The 16,325-nt window shown below is 42.1% G+C and overlaps 1 protein-coding gene across 2 annotated transcripts; it reads left to right on the plus strand.

Moving 5' to 3' along the window:
* Window positions 1-558: 558 nt before the first annotated feature.
* Window positions 559-14,033, plus strand: LOC112245948 (S-adenosylmethionine synthase). 2 transcript variants are annotated; one of them, XM_024414172.2, is made up of 8 exons: window positions 559-784; window positions 2,098-2,175; window positions 2,404-2,639; window positions 2,756-2,899; window positions 3,301-3,519; window positions 5,795-5,977; window positions 9,359-9,492; window positions 10,183-14,033. In XM_024414172.2, the coding sequence occupies exons 1-8, from the start codon at window positions 691-693 to the stop codon at window positions 10,283-10,285; spliced, it is 1,191 nt and encodes a 396-aa protein (XP_024269940.1). In that variant the 5' UTR covers window positions 559-690; the 3' UTR covers window positions 10,286-14,033. The 2 variants fall into 2 exon arrangements, with proteins under 2 accessions (XP_024269940.1, XP_042176542.1); XM_042320608.1 differs by having other exon boundaries at window positions 9,359-14,033.
* The last annotated feature ends 2,292 nt before the right edge of the window (window positions 14,034-16,325 follow it).

Consider the following 16,325-nt stretch of genomic DNA (forward strand, 5'->3'; position numbering starts at 1 on the left):
GATTCTATGTTTAGCGGAGATATTCTGTTTATGAAGTGATGCGGGAGGGCGAAAAAGCATCTAACGACGCACTTAACAGGCGTTAGATTACGAGCGTTTTCAAGTGCAACATTAATACCGTTGCTTTTAGGAAACAGCTCGGAGATTTAACAATGATCTTTAGAAGGTTCTAACGATTAATTTAGCCTTAATATGCTTTTTGGAAACCAGGCACTAAGCATTACGAAACTTATATTATATAAAATAAGCCTCGTATCAAAATAGCAATTAATTGACTAAATTCGACACTCTCATTGCCCACACATACAAAAACTCCCTTGCTTAATAATTAATAACCTACTTAACGTGGACATATTTTGGTGTGAGTAAACCCTCTCGCTTCTCCTCTTCCTCTGATTACAGGAGAAGTATGGCGTTGAACCGCCAAATACACAACTGCGTTCCTCTCAGTGCACCTGGTCAACGTTTCCACCCCCATGTTTAATATGGTATCGTCCAATGCGGCCGACAGTGACGTCTGTGAATTTCTGAATAAATACTAGAGCGCCACATCTAAATGACAGTGAATGCATGGAATTTACTGACTGGTGAGAAGTTGCGTGTGAACACCAACGCAGGAAACGAATCAATAAAATACGCATAATTTAGCTAGCTACAACATTTATTTATATCTGCCAAAAAAAAGCAACAATGATGAACGGAGAGATTAACGGTTTTCACAACTCCCTTATCGACGAGGACTGCTTCCTATTCACCTCGGAGTCAGTAGGAGAAGGACACCCTGGTGAGAAAGCTAATTTAGCTACAAATACAGCCAGTGTGTTATGACTTGTCAGTTATTTGTTTAGATGGCTTGTTTAGCACACGTGCGTCGGTGTTGCTTAGCTTTCTTAGTTGGCTAATTAACGTTAGCGAGCTAACCATCTCTGCTGATCAAACCACACCGGCGTCACCATCTTGCATAAGCCGCATGTGAGGCCCAAATTGTTCTTAGTTTATTAGCTAACCAGCTAGCTACTTTGCTGAGCCTTGTTCACATGGTCTCTATTGTGCAATTACGAACGTTATACGTCCTTGGGCTATATTCTCTTTAAAAATATTTGTATCCCGTAGTCGTCATCATGCTTATTTCACGAGATCTCCCGAAGATTCCGACCAGTTCGCACGCGGGCTCTCGGGGAACAAGGCCATATGTGTTGTCTTTTGCGTTTGGTTGCTATGTAAGTAAGGGGCACTACGTTGGCTGTATGATGAGTTCCGTGCCACTCCTTGGCTATACCAGTAGTAGTTCATCTTGGAAATCTAAACGAATCAGATTTTTAGTTGCATGTGAACCCGCGGAAATGGTGGCGGGTTCAGGCTCATCGCTACACTATATATATATATATATATTGTTTTCACTGAACAAGATGAACCACATTCTGTCGTATCCAATGGAAGCATAGTGGGCAGAGCCATGCACGTTCTAGCGAGAACCAATTGGCGCGTTCTAGAATGTATTTGCCTAATTCCTTTAGGGAACGCCTACTGTGGGGTGTACAATAACTTAATTCGCCCTTGTTCTCCTTCTAAACAACTCCATTTTTGTGAACTTTGCCAAATGGTGAACAATACTAAACGTTGTCCATCCTGTTTATAACAGATTATAGTTTGGTAACAGAACAAATGTTTAATCGACAACAAGCAGAACGTCGGCCAAAATCCACCTTCTCCCCCGAGGCTTCCCCCCTCATCACCATATTTGGTGGTGAGTGGAAACGCCAACCGGATGCTTCCGACCAATGAAACAGATTTATAAATCTGATTTATAGATTTATAAATCTGAAACAGATTTATAAATCTCTGTGGCTACACATACCGCTAGGCCCCTCCCACCATCGCCATAATCCTGACATATGGTACAGCATGTGTACAGCCCAGACTGTAGTCGGTAGAACAGTGTACAATACAAATATTTCCAGCATAATCCAAACCTATTGGAGAACTCTAATTATTACTATTTGTGCAATACTTTACATGCTCTTGAACAAGCAACCTACCACTAAATTGTGCAAATGTTGATGTAGCATTGTGAACTGGTACATCTGTATTTTACAGATAAGATTTGTGACCAGATCAGTGATGCTGTGCTTGACGCCCATCTCAAGCAGGATCCTGATGCTAAAGTTGCTTGTGGTAAGGGGAAAAAAAGCATGATTTTATTTTTGTCTGCAACTTCTAGCTGCCCTGGAGTCAGCTGTGAATACCACATGAATGGAAGAATCTCAAACTTGCTGCATCTTGTTAATGGTAGTAGGCCTATATTATGGCACAACTCCCCAATGTTTTGCCAGATGAGTATTGATTGATATGCTTTTTCTGATTGCTATGGTTAATGTACTATTCCCCCTCCACCTTTTTCAGAGACTGTTGCTAAGACTGGGATGATCCTGCTGGCAGGTGAGGTGACGTCGCTTGCTACAGTGGACTATCAGAAGGTGGTTCGCGACACCATCCGCCACATTGGATACGATGACTCCTCTAAAGGTTTTGACTATAAGACCTGCAATGTGCTGGTGGCCCTAGAGCAACAATCTCCAGACATTGCCCAGGGTGTTCACATTGACCGCAATGAGGAGGATGTTGGGGCAGGGGACCAGGTATGAGTTGGGGTGCAGAGGACCGCTGCACTAGTGACGTTAGCTGTACATTTATCAGTAAGCTAAATATGCAGCTTTCTTTTCAGATGTAATAGTTCTACTTTTTCTATTGTCAGGGCCTGATGTTTGGCTATGCCACTGATGAGACGGAGGAGTGCATGCCCCTCACCATTATGCTTGCCCACAAGCTCAACGCTAAGATGGCTGAACTGCGTCGCAATGGCACCCTGCCCTGGCTCCGGCCTGACTCAAAGACCCAGGTATGCTGCCTATGTGCAATCGATAGTCATTTCAGCCTTATGTAAATAGTCTAAGACAAACTAGTTTGTTTATCATACCAGCTGAGGAGTGCAATATTAGTTTTCTTACTCAAGCTCTCCAACCTTGTTTGTGGCCAGCAGTAACTCCAGCATATAACTTGTTTTAGGTTGTTCCCCTGGTCAGACATGGCTGACGCATGCCAGACCTTAATTAAACACCTGGATTGGTAGTTTAGGTCTCGGTTTAACTACGTCATATATTTTTGCCTCCTGGTGCAAAAATATTTTTGCATCCATTGGTTGACGTCTGCAATGTCTGTGCAGGGGAAACGCAACCTTAATCTATGCCTGCGGTTGAACAATCCTGCTGTCGTTCTATCTTGGTATGCTTCTGTGTGCAGGTGACCGTTCAGTACCGCCAAGACCGTGGCGCCATGTTGCCGGTGCGTGTCCACACCATTGTGGTCTCTGTGCAGCATGATGAGCACATCTGCTTGGACGAGATGCGTGACGCTCTCAAGGAGAAGATTGTCAAGGCTGTGGTGCCCTGCATTTACCTGGATGATGACACCATTTACCACATGCAGCCCAGCGGGCGCTTCGTCATCGGAGGCCCACAGGTGAGACAAGTCAGGTTTCGAAAGGTCATAAATCTTGGAAAAGTCGTTGAATTTAAATGGTTTTCCGGACCTGGAAAAGTTTAGGAAAATGATAATTTTAAAAGTTTTGGCGAAGTCATGGAAATGTATTTCATAATTTCTATTAACTTTTTAACATTTACCAACAAATGGGTGTGATCATTATTTGTGGCCCCTGCAGCGTACGTTCAAACCGGTTTGTTTGGAATGTCCCGTTTCAATTGGCGCAAGTCAGCACATGAGCTAGCCCCACTGTTTGCAAGAAATTGTTTTATTTATTTTTTACAGTCCTTACAAAAGTTATGTACTAAATGTGACCAGTTTAATTTTGGATGCCATGTTCAGACAGTCACAGAAGTAGCGACCGTATACACAATCATCCGAACTGGAAAATGTAGGGCTACGTTAGTCCTAGCGCTAACAGGGGAAAGATTGACGTAACACAACTGGTCATATTTAGATAACTCTAGGCTGACATAAAACGCAATACGAATTGGCAATAGCAATTACTATAAATCATCACATTGGTGAGATCAATGTTGATTAAAACACTTCTAGAAATCTGACGTAATCTGATGGGTAGTTTGTGCACACACAACCAACATCTAGTTGGTTGTAAAGTGTCCTCCGCTTTGGTGTGTAGCATTATTCACTTCCAGAAGTGTACTCGCAAGATGAGTGAACCAACCATTCCTTCACCTCATATCTTTGGTCTTTACAGATGTTTACGTTACACCCAGAATGCATTGTAGAATATCAACAAACATGGCAAATAGCTTAGCATTAGCTCATTATAATCAGTACAACATTCAAAAGTATTTTACATGCATCATAGGTGTCCATTACAATCATGCAAAAATCGGAAGGTATTATTTGTCACCAGTACCTAAATGTGAATAAAACTTAAAATACGTTATGCCTCAAACATAAATTGTCTGACACTGAAATGGATTAATTCTATATGAATTAATGAGGCGGAACACCTCAATTCAAACTGTTAGAAAATACATGTTAGAAAATAATTTGAAATTGACAAGTTGAAACAGCCTATAGATAATTAGCAGGCAGTGCGTGTTAACTATCCTGTTGCATAACGGTCACATTTTGGAACGGTGCATAAAACCACTCACGCTGGGGTGACCGTTAGAGATATTTGGAACTCAAGAGTGAAAAAGTTAATGCAGTTTATTTAGGCATATTAAAAAAAATCTACCTAAAAGAATGACATGCATTTATTTCCCCCAAAATTCCACTGATTACTTGCAAATTAGGTCGTACAAAGTTGATTTACTTTTTGGAACAATTAATTTAAATGAATCTTCTTGACAAAACAAACAATTCACTTTGCCATTATATTAGTTGTGATTCGATTTAATCAAATCAAAATAATTTGACTTGTCATTTTAGGTAACTATTTGTAGCCTTCTGGATTATGTGGCTTCAACTTGTTTGGTAGATACTTCCAGTTGATTTGGGGATCCAATGTATGGGACATTGCAGACTGACTAGCATCTATTGAGTTGAAAAGTAAACACTAAGGTAGCCAAGATATGACAACTGGAAGGTACATTTCCCAATGAGAATTTGTGGGCTTGCTTCAGCTGAATTAAAATTATTTGTAGCCTACCATTTTTGATATTTGACATACTGAATGAGCAAATTATTTAAGGCATCAAGGGTGGTCAACCATCCTCCAGGAGAGCTAATGGGTCTGCAGGCTTTTATTCCAGTCCACCTCCAACAAACCACATTTTTAGAAATTAGCTGCTAAACTGGTTCTGTTTTTGAGCAGGGTTTCAAAAACATGCACACCCAGTAGCTCTCCAGACTGAGGGTTGACCACTTTATTTATATATTAATTGCTTAACAGGCATTCTACTTTGGGGGGTGTGGTGTAAGTGCCTTGCACAATGACAGATGGTACATGGGCTCACAAAGCAGCCTCCCAGTGTCAATAGTACATTACCCTTTTTTTTTATGTACATAAAGATGCTGCTAATTGTTCATTAGAATGTGGTAATCTTGAAATTCCATCTGACTGTATAGGAACCCTGATAAGTAGTGGTAGGACTGGGCATCTATGGTATGTGCTTGAAGGGGCAAACGCTAAAGTAACTTTGATGCATGGGCTTGTTTAACTGTTCATATTAAGCATTTTTACATGCAATTTGATCCATAGTTTTTTTTACTACGGTCAGAATTATTTTGGGGTAAATTGAAAAAGACTCGGTATGACCTATTACTCCTTTCCCTACAGGGTGACGCTGGCCTGACGGGCCGTAAGATCATTGTTGATACTTATGGAGGCTGGGGTGCCCATGGTGGAGGAGCCTTCTCAGGGAAGGACTACACTAAGGTGGACCGCTCTGCTGCCTATGCTGCCCGCTGGGTGGCCAAGTCTCTGGTGAAGGCTGAGCTGTGCAAGCGGGTCCTTGTCCAGGTGAGGGCAGGGTGATCCTAATAAGGAGACTGATATTGATGCACCTCATGTATAGAGCATTTGGAATGTGTTCAGACCCCTTCACTTTTTCCACATTTTTGTTACAGCCTTCTAAAATGGATTAAATAAAATTGTCAATCTACACATGACTAAGCGAAAACAGGTCTTTAGAATGTTACTGCATTTCTAAAAAATAAACATGCCTTATTGACAATTATTCAGACCCTTTGCTATGAGACTTGAAATTGAGCTCTGGTGCAGCCTGTTTACACTAATCATCCTTGATGTTTGTTCAACTTGATTGGAGTGCGCTTGTGGTAAATTCAAATGATTGGACATGATTTGGAAAAGCATACCTGCCTAAGGTCCCACAGTTGACAAGTGCATGTCAGAGCAAAAACCAAGCCATGGGGTCGACGGAATTGTCCGTAGAGCTCAGAGACTGGATTGTGTCGCGGCACATCTGGGGAAGGGTACCAAAAATGTCTCCTGCTTTGAAGGTCCCCAAAAACATTGGCCTCATCATTCTTAAATGTAAGAAGTTGGAACCACCAATACTCTTCCTAGAGCTGGTTGCCCGGCCAAACTGTCTTCTGGGGAGAAGAGCCTTTGTCATGGAGGTGACCAAGAACTTGGGATGCACGCTATATTGGAATCGTCCGAAATAAGCTAAAATTGCCCATTTCTGTATCGGCTTGACGTTAAAAACCGATGTCAAAGCTAACGTGCATACTTGTATAACGAAGCTACATGACATAATGACACCACGTAAAATTTTGCACTACACAGTCGACACAGCATTAACTTGGCACACAATGTCTGCTGTGTGGCTCAAGCAGTCATTTGAAAGAGTAAGATTTTCAGTGAATTCAAAGGCAAAATCCATTAAAGCCAAGAAAATGGGATTCATTCCCCTTGACAATCAACTGTTCTGTTGTGGATGGTGTTGGCTTTTGCCGACTGGTCGAGCACCAGTACACACTACCGAGTTCGCTGTTTTTCAGATGTTGCCCTACCGGTGTTACACAGTAATAGCTTCACAACATGCTATGGAAAGCCGTTTGGGTACTTTGCGTGTCAAAGATTGTAGCACTGTCAAAGCTGTACAAAAGTCTGTAAACACCGGCCACAAACAATGTGTTTACAATACCGCGTTGGTAATAAAGTATCATTTGTTCAACCGCAACTTCTAGGGTAGCTAGCTTTAGCTTGGTACCTAGCTAGCAACAATACAACAAGCCTGAAAACAATGACCAGTAGAAAATTCAGTCATTTTCATTATTCTTAACAATGATTTAGGAATGATTTGTAAGTATTAGCTAGGTTGCCACTTGTTTGCCTATTTTAAATTGAACTTCAGTTCATGCAAATAAATAGCTAGCCAGCTACTTAACCCTGTTGGCCAAAGCTAACGTTATAAGCAGCCAGCTAGCTTCATCTGGCTAGTGATGCTCGACCAGGTTGTGAAGCTAGCCACAATAGTGGACTTTGGATTTAGCCTTCAAAATAAGTGTGGCAGAATTCAACTCTTTGTATTCATTTGCATCACTGTCAATACATTTAAGGCAAACTGCATGTCATTGACAGTGATGCAAGTGAATACAAATTGATGTGTGCCATGCTTTTATTTTGAAGGCTAAACCTAAAGGCCACTGTTGTGGCTAATCGTTATTGTGGCTAGCTTCACATAGATGGTCTGCCCACCATTAATGAAATAAGAACTGTCTTATAAATTAGGGTTACTTTAGATTACACCGAGCTATATAGTTAACGAACTATAACTACTGGAACGGGTGTCGTTTTGCTATGTTTTTGGGGAAGCACATTGTTTGCAGCCATGAGCTAGCTAGTTTTTATTTTTTTATGACCAGCACTGTAGGTGAGTGGACTTTACCAGCCTCATAGCATATGTATCGATGACATGTGCAATAACTACGTACAAAATTAATAAACGCGTTAAATTATTATGTGACGTGCAGTCATATTCAGGTCTTGATTGGTCAGCAAGCTTATTTGACACGCCAAATAGCGTTATTTGACGCACAAAGACCCAAACGGCATTCCATAGAAATCCTGGTTGAGATTGAAATGACTGAACAAATGAACAACGAATCCACAAGAAAGTGAAAAATCTGTTTTGGTTGTTTTACTGGCAATGGGGACATGTGTAAATGCCAACAACTTTTTGGTCAGTGTGTAATTTACAATGACGGCCCGAACAACGCTGGGCCAATTGTGCGCTTCCCTATGGGACTCCCAATCTGTGATACATCCTGGATTCACACATTGGGACTGTAGTGATGCCTCTTGCACTGAGATGCCATGCCTTGGACCGCTGCGTCCATATGTGTGAACTATTTAACTGTACTAGAATGCTTAAGGCCGCTAAAATTAAATATCGGTTATTGTTTTTGCAAGGAAAATGTCATATCGGTGCAGTACTACCAAGAACCCATTGGTCACTCTGGCAGAGCTCCAGAGTTCCTCTATAGAGATGGGAGAGCCTTCTACAAGGACAACCAGCACTCTACCAATTAGGCCTTTATGGTAGTGGCTAGACTGAAGTCACTCCTCAGTAAAAGGTACATGACAGCCCGCTTGGCGTTTGCCACAAGGCACCTAAAGCACTCAGACCATGAGAAACAAGATTCTCTGGTCTGGTGAAGCCAAGATTTAACTCTTTGGCTGGAATGCCAAGTGTCACTTCTGGGGGAAACCAGGCACTGCTCATCACCTGGCCAATACCATCCCTACGGTGATGCGTGGTGGCAGCATCATTCTGTGAGGATATTTTTCAGCGACAGGGAGACTTGTCAGGATCGAGGGGAAAGATGAACAGAGAAAGTGCTCAGGACCTCAGACTGGGGGCGACGGTTCACCTTCCAAAAGGACAACGACCCTAAGCACACAGCCAAGACTGCGCACAAGTGGCTTCAGGACAAGTCTCTGAATGTCCTTGAGTGGCCCAGCCAGAACCTGGACTTGAACCTGATCGAACATCTCTAGAGACGTGAAAGTAGGTTGAGGTTCTGCAGGTTCTGCAGAGTAGAATGGGAGAAAAGGTGTGCCAAGCCTGTAGTGTTATACCCAAGAAGACTCGCGGCTGTAATCGCCAAAGGTGTGTCGTCAAAGTACTGAGTAAAGGGTCTGAATACTTATGCAAATGTAATTTCCGGTTTTTGAAGTTTGTCTTTAATTTCTAAAACAGTTTTTGCTTTGTCATTTGTGTGTAGGGTTTTTGTTTACAAAGGCTTTAACCTAACAAAGTGAAGGGGGCTGAATGTTTTCCAAATGTACTATACACAAATCGGTCACAAAGGGATGCCACGAAATCAAACCTAAAGTCTGATGCATGTTTGTATGCTCACAACTATACATCAGGTTGCCTATGCCATCGGAGTAGCCCATCCCCTCTCAATCTCCATATTCCACTACGGCACATCTCAGAAGAGTGAGCGGGAGCTACTGGACATCGTCAAGAGGAACTTTGACCTTCGTCCTGGTGTCATTGTCAGGTAAAGTGTACCCCTTTGAAGTTGTGTGCCTCTCTGAATCTGCCCCTTCAGTCACTCGCCTTTAACTCACGCTTTCTGTTCTGCCTGAGCTGTCAGCTGGTGTTCAGATGGTTGTAACCCTTTTTAATATGATATATTAATATGATTCGCTACTGTGATTAATGACACCCAGTAGCTACTAACACGTAAGAAAGCAGCAATCTGGGCTTGTGATCAGTTTGCCAAACCTGATATTCCAACCCTACCCAAACAGTCTTGCTTTAAATGCCAGTGAAGTATAGTATGTAATGCCAAAGGTTAAAGCTTTGAGAGCTACAGTTGAGGTTGTCAGATGGCATGTTAAATACCCAGCACGATGAAGGGTTTCCTGCTCACATCCAACTGGAAGGTCATTGGTTTCTCAGACCTTGTTAAAGTTCAATGACATTTCATAAATGGGATCAGTGCGCTTTCAATCTCCAAGCTCCAGTCCCCACACTGCTCAAGGATGAGTTGGTTAGCAGGGTAAGTGATGCTTTATCCCTTCCTCCCCCTCTTTACTAGCTGGCCTAATGAACCTTTCTGATTGTTTCTTTCCATGGCTCTCGACACTCCCTATTGGTTGATTTTTAGCATTATGGCTGAGAATTGATGTTGATCTCAGGTCATTTCCTGTGATGGGCTGCTAAATTAGTTGATTGTGTATTCCAGGGAGCTGGAGCTGAAGAAGCCTATGTATCAGAGGACCGCTGCCTACGGCCACTTTGGCCGGGACTCCTTCCCATGGGAGATGCCCAAAAAGCTAAAATACTAAACTTGTGAAGCCTTTTCCCCCCAGGCCTGTTGGTGTATACTACAGAGAAGCTTACACGGTCTTGGGGGTGAAAGGCCCTTAACTCTCTTCCCTGTTAATGGGGTATTAGAACCCTACCCCCTTTCTACTTCCTCTCTCCAGTCATCTGTACCGTATTTTTGCTGTTAGTAGTCAATGTAATGCTACCAACATTCTCAAAATATTTCAGGAAAGTAATGTTGAGAGGATAATATGTTAGCTAGCTAATCTCTTCCACCAGCCGTCTCGCTGTGACTCATCTGGTTTCACAGCGCATCAGAAAGGGACTTGAATGGAGGCTATGGCAGATGCAGACAACTTCTGATTCTAATTAGCTGATCTGTCCACCTAGAACACAACACTTAGAACCTCTTTCCCCCCTACATTGTGGACTTAAGTGTGAACAGTACAAGTGATTTTTTATTTTATTTTTTATTTTTTTAAAGAAGGGGAAAAAAGAAATTTAACAAGTAAATTAGGAAAATCTGAAAGTACGTATTAGGGTTTTACGACTACAATATTGAATATGATTGACTGCTGTCGTTGATGGTGATATTGTGATGTGACCGTGGACTAGCCTATTTAAACTTGACTGGCATCATGCTGTAAAGAGCTGGCCAGGCAAGGACATGCCAAGTGGCCTATTCCTTTGCTCTAGCCTGCATAACCTATTTCAATAAATGTAATAAGCAACTTACTGAATGCAAGAGCATAATTTAGACGGGGCTAAGATTTTCTTGCTTTGCTACCCAAACTCCTTGCTCCGGCCAAACACTACGCCACAGACAGTTTCTTCCCCGCACAGAGTTTGGATACCTCACCGATTTCTAGAATGCGTTCTAACGGGAAGGTAGCTGGATTAAATCCCTGCGCTGGCAAGGTAAAAATCTGTTCTGCCCCTGAGCAAGGCAGTTAACACACTGTTCCCCGGGCGCGACAACTTGGATGCCGATTAAGCCCTGCACCTCTCTGATTTTGGTTAAATGCGCAGGAATCTTCAGTTGTACAACTGACTAGGTATCCCCCTTTCCTTTAATTGGTTCCAGAAGCCAATGGGTTGGTCCAGAGCCAGAACACCTGGGTAACGAATTGAATTTGATATTCTGATTTGGTTAGGGATGATCTAATCACTGACTTTGTTTTGTACTACACCCCTATTTTTTTTATTTAATTTTTTGGAATTTTACCCCCTTTTTCTCCCCAATTTTGTGGTATCCAATTGTTAGTAGTTAATATCTTGTCTCATCGCTACAACTCATACATGCTCGGGAGAGACGAAGGTCGAGAGCCATACGTCCTCCAAAACACAACCCAACCAAGCCGTACTGCTTCTTAACACAGCGCGCATCCAACCCGGAAGCCAGCCGCACCAATGTGTCGTAGGGAACACTGCACCTGGCGACCTGGTCAGCGTGCACTGCGCCCTGCCTGCCACAGGAGTCGCTAATGCGAGATGAGACAAGGAAATCCCTGCCAAACCGTCCCTAACCCGGACTACGCTAGGCCAATTGTGCATCGCCCCATGGACCTCCCGGTTGCAGCCGGCTGCGACAGAGCCTGGGCTCGGACCCAGAGTCTCTGATGGCACAGCTAGCAGTGCCTTAGACCACTGCGCCACCCGGGAGGCCTCAACACTCTATTTTGAGGTCACCAAAAACCTAACGTTAATTTGATATTTTCTCTATATTTCATATGAATTCAGTTTTTATGCGAGTTGGTTTTCTCCCGCTACTTCAATGACTTTATTTAACGGTGCTCAAGGCTCAAGTTTTTTTTTTTTTTTTTTTTTTTTTTTTTGAATGACCTAAACATGATTGGTTTAAGGTAATGAGGTAGAACAAACGATAGTAAAATTAAATCAGTAGTTTTGAACATGCCTTAGTTGCGAAGCTTGCCTTTGCAGGCCATTTTAATTCGTATGCTTATCAAAAGCATTAAGACTTAGTTATGAAGCGTATTTCTCATAGGCTATTCTAATAGTGTTTAATGTTTTAAAATTGCAGCTTTTAAATGGGAACAATTGATCAAGTCAGTCTATAGATTCTCTATCCACCTTGGGGCGACAGGTAGCCTAGTGGTTAGAGCGTTAGGCCTGTAACCGGATGTTGCTAGATTGAATCCCAGAGCTGACCAGGTAAAAAAATCTGTCATTCTGCCCCTGAACAAAGCAGTTAACCCACTATTCCTAGGCTGTCATTGTAAATAAGAATTTGTTCATAACTGACTTGCCTAGTTAAATAAATAAATCACAGCTTTATTTTGATCTAATACAGCTGTAGCAGTCTCGCTCCCTTTACTGCCTCGATTTCTAAGCTACACCCCATTCAAGTCCCACTTTGTTGTACAGTGTTACTAGGCTCTTTATGCGGTTAGCCAAGACTTCCTCTTCCATTGAGGTCTTTCACACCACAACGCTTAGCCCCTGCCCAGCATGACTGAGGAACTGTAAAATCTGTCATTTGGTTATTCGGGCTTAGCTGTCCCTCTACTTAACTTTGGAATATTTTGCTTCTGTTAAGTCTGACTTACCAAGGCTACATGTTGCGATCATATTAATTTACTGGTGCTACTGAATGAAGGCCCCCTGCCCCTTAATCGTTTCCCTTTGACACTACTTTCTGGTTTTGTTACCCACCCCAAATCCTTTTTGAAGCTTTATTTCACTCCCTTTATCATTTGTTGAGGATTCAAGAATGGAACTGTTGAGGGTCAGTAGTTGTTGCTATTTTCAAAGAAATGCTATGCGTTGCAGGCTGAGAACCGAGACAATCTTGATTTATTTTCAAGTAACTTTCTTGAATATACGCAGTAAAATCTGGGATGCCCCTGCAGATGTCTGTGCTGTTCTGATGTAATACAGAAAAGTCAGAAGCTGCTATGTCACTGCTATGGCCTGTAGGGGTGTTGTTTATACTTGATTGTTTAAAACATGTTGTCATTGGCATGTCATGTTAAACTCCTTCAAAAGGTAGTTTAATTTCATATTTTTTGTTTTTTTTACAAAATGGTTTGTCAAGGCTCTTCCTTGGGTATTGATGGCAGGTGTAGCTACAGAGAAACCACCGTCTTTATCCTGAAGGAAGGCTGTCTTTGCCACAATGAAGAGCTCTTAATACTGGCACAACACGTTTTTTAAAAATATTTATTTGTTCTCCGAATCTTGGTGTGGATACAGAGAAGCCAATGATTCAGAAGGCAGCTTAAACCCCAGAGGGTTTTTATTTTTTATCTCACATTGACTTTACTGAATGCTGTAACATTTTCAATGGTTCCAAAGTGTCCTACAGAAAAGCTTTGGTCTGCCTCCACGGAACTGTCACTGGCTGATGTGATGAGTATTTTGGACTGCGGTTGTATGGGGTGAGATTGTATTGACTATACATGTGTGGTCAATACAATGAAGCCATTCTTAGCCCCCCCTTATCCTTGCATAAAGAGATTGCAACGTTTGGCTGGTGTGGTACAGAGAAACCAGCCTCGTTTACAAGCTGTCACTTGTTTGTATGGATAGGGTTTCCCTCGGTGCTTTTAAATATTTTGACACTGGCTAGTCTTCTGGCTACTGAGTGTAAGAGTGCCTCCCCCTTGTACTTTCTCCCCTCCTGCTCTTCATCAACAGGTCCGACATCCTGAGGAACAGGTATCTTGTCTCAATGCTTCTGTCTTCAGAGGTTAGATACTGATTTCTCATGTCAAAGATCTGCAATAAATGTCTGCTTTCCTTCATGAAGCATGTTTTTGGTGTCATTCATTGTCAGTTTGTGCATAACATTTTTTAAATGCATAAATTAAATGTCAGTGTATGCTGTAGCTAGATCTTTGTGCACATGGAATTATCTTTGACCAGTGGTGCCACACATCCATCAATAACTAGCGACTGGTGTTATCAAAGTCGAGTCTCTCATGGGTGGTAAATATGAAAAAATGGCAGTGCAATTTGCCATAATTCATGTGTTTTCTGGGTATTTGAGCCATTGAGTACACCTGTTCCATAACTGGGTCTGCAGCACAGAATTATTATTTTTTTTAACCTGAGAACCCCTGGGGACAGTACTGCATTTTAATGCAATGGTTGTAAATTTGCCTTGAAAAGCGATTCCCAAGTCTTCGACAGTTTTATGGTGTCTTTGACAGTGTTTTACCCAGCAAAGTGACTCATAAGGTCAAATGTATTTAGTCAACAAGAAATGGTAAATATTGTGGTGGGAAATTATACCTGTATAGTGACTTGTGTACTGTCAGACGGTACAGTATGAAGATGGGCAGAAACTGCATCTCCAATAGAACTCACCGATCACACTTATAGGTGACGTAATGAAGCTGTTTTTAACATGTTAACCATCCTTTGTCTAAAGCTGAACTTTTATGGATTTTTGAATTTCCAAACTCTAACCTGTTCCCAACCCCTGGGTGCATGTGTTTTGCCCTAGCACTACACAGATGACTCAAAGCTTAAATTAGTTATTTGAATCAGCTGTGTAATGCTAGGACAAACGTGCACCCCGGGTAATAGAAGTGGCCATTCACATCTAGGTGAATTACCATGTTACCTCACAGGACTAGAAAAGGCACTGCTCCCCCTCTCAGCCTTTTATCTGGCTGGACCTTTCTTGAGGGAGAAGAACCTCCATCTTCAGTAGGCTGACCATGGGGCCTGGCCCTTCAGCTTTAATGGCAAGAACTGGTGAACTGAAGTTAAGCAAAGTACTTTAAAAAAAAAAATTTTTAGGGAATAGTACCTGTAATTCGGTGCATAAATTGTGACTGAAGCGCCCATGCACTAAACTGTCCCTGTAGGAGACAGTCTGTAAAGAGCTAGTGTAGCCTGACCAGTACATTTTAAGACTACATTCAAGGAAAGAAGACTATTTAGGGCACAGCCTCTGCAGCTCATAGAGCCATCAGACAAAGCAACTGGGGACGAAACCCAATGGAGCAGTCCACGAGGGACCTTCCCAACTCAGAGGAAAGGAGCAAGAAACCACCACCAAGGAACCCCTCAACTCAGGACAGAGGACACACTGCCATCTTTCCTATGTTAACCTCGTTACGGCCTAACCAGAGCCAAGGACAACCTATTTGGTTCAGACCATCTATCACATCTTCAATATTCATATCTTGAGGTATGTCTTGAATTCTATTTCCTACCTTCTCATGATCACTCATGTTTGTACATATTTTGCTTAGTGTTATTAAATGTTGATTGTAAAAAGATCTGAGTTGTCTTCTGGGAAACAACTCCAATGCATTCTCAGAATTCATACCTTCAGATTAATCAATGTATTACTATTCTAAATTTAGTCAGTTATTGTAAATAGTCAGACCTTAAAAGACCAGTTTTGTACAAGAAAGGACTGGTGTCCTGCTAATTGGGCTTCTGAGTGGTGCAGCGGTCTTAGGCGCTGCATCGCAGAAGTTACTACAGACCCTGGCTCGAATCCAGGCTGTATCACATCCGGCAATGATTGGGAGTTTTGTTTTATTTAACCATGTAGGCCAGTTGAACAAGTTCTCATTTACAACTGCGACCTGGCCAAGATAAAGCAGTGCGACAGAGTTACACATGGGATAAACAATCGCACAATTGGCCCTGCATCGTTAGGGTTTGGCCTAGATAGGCAATGTAAAAAATGTGTTCTTTTCTGAGTTGCCTAGTTAAATAAAACTGACAAAAATCACAGCCGTCGTCACCATGACACTTATTACTAACTAAGCTCATGCGCAGAAACACGTCATCGGAGCTAACGATCTCCTCGCGCAGAACTGCGCAAATGCAGGCCAGCCTATCAGAGGCACTCTTTAAGATAAATGAAAACGTGTCGCTTTCATTAGGTTGGTTGGAACGTTGGTGTAATATGTTCAACTTTAAGACATTGGTTCGATTTTAGGTTGTGCCTTTAGAGCTCTAGAAAAAATCGACTTGGTCCGTTTTTTAAGGGTTTAGAATTAGAAGCTTTGTGGCACCATCTTGACTTTGTTACATGTGAGAGAGATGGACAATTAAGGTGACTTAAACTTTTAA

Source organism: Oncorhynchus tshawytscha, linkage group LG04 (genome assembly GCF_018296145.1).
Source record: "Oncorhynchus tshawytscha isolate Ot180627B linkage group LG04, Otsh_v2.0, whole genome shotgun sequence".
Taxonomy (NCBI): Eukaryota; Metazoa; Chordata; class Actinopteri; order Salmoniformes; family Salmonidae; genus Oncorhynchus; species Oncorhynchus tshawytscha.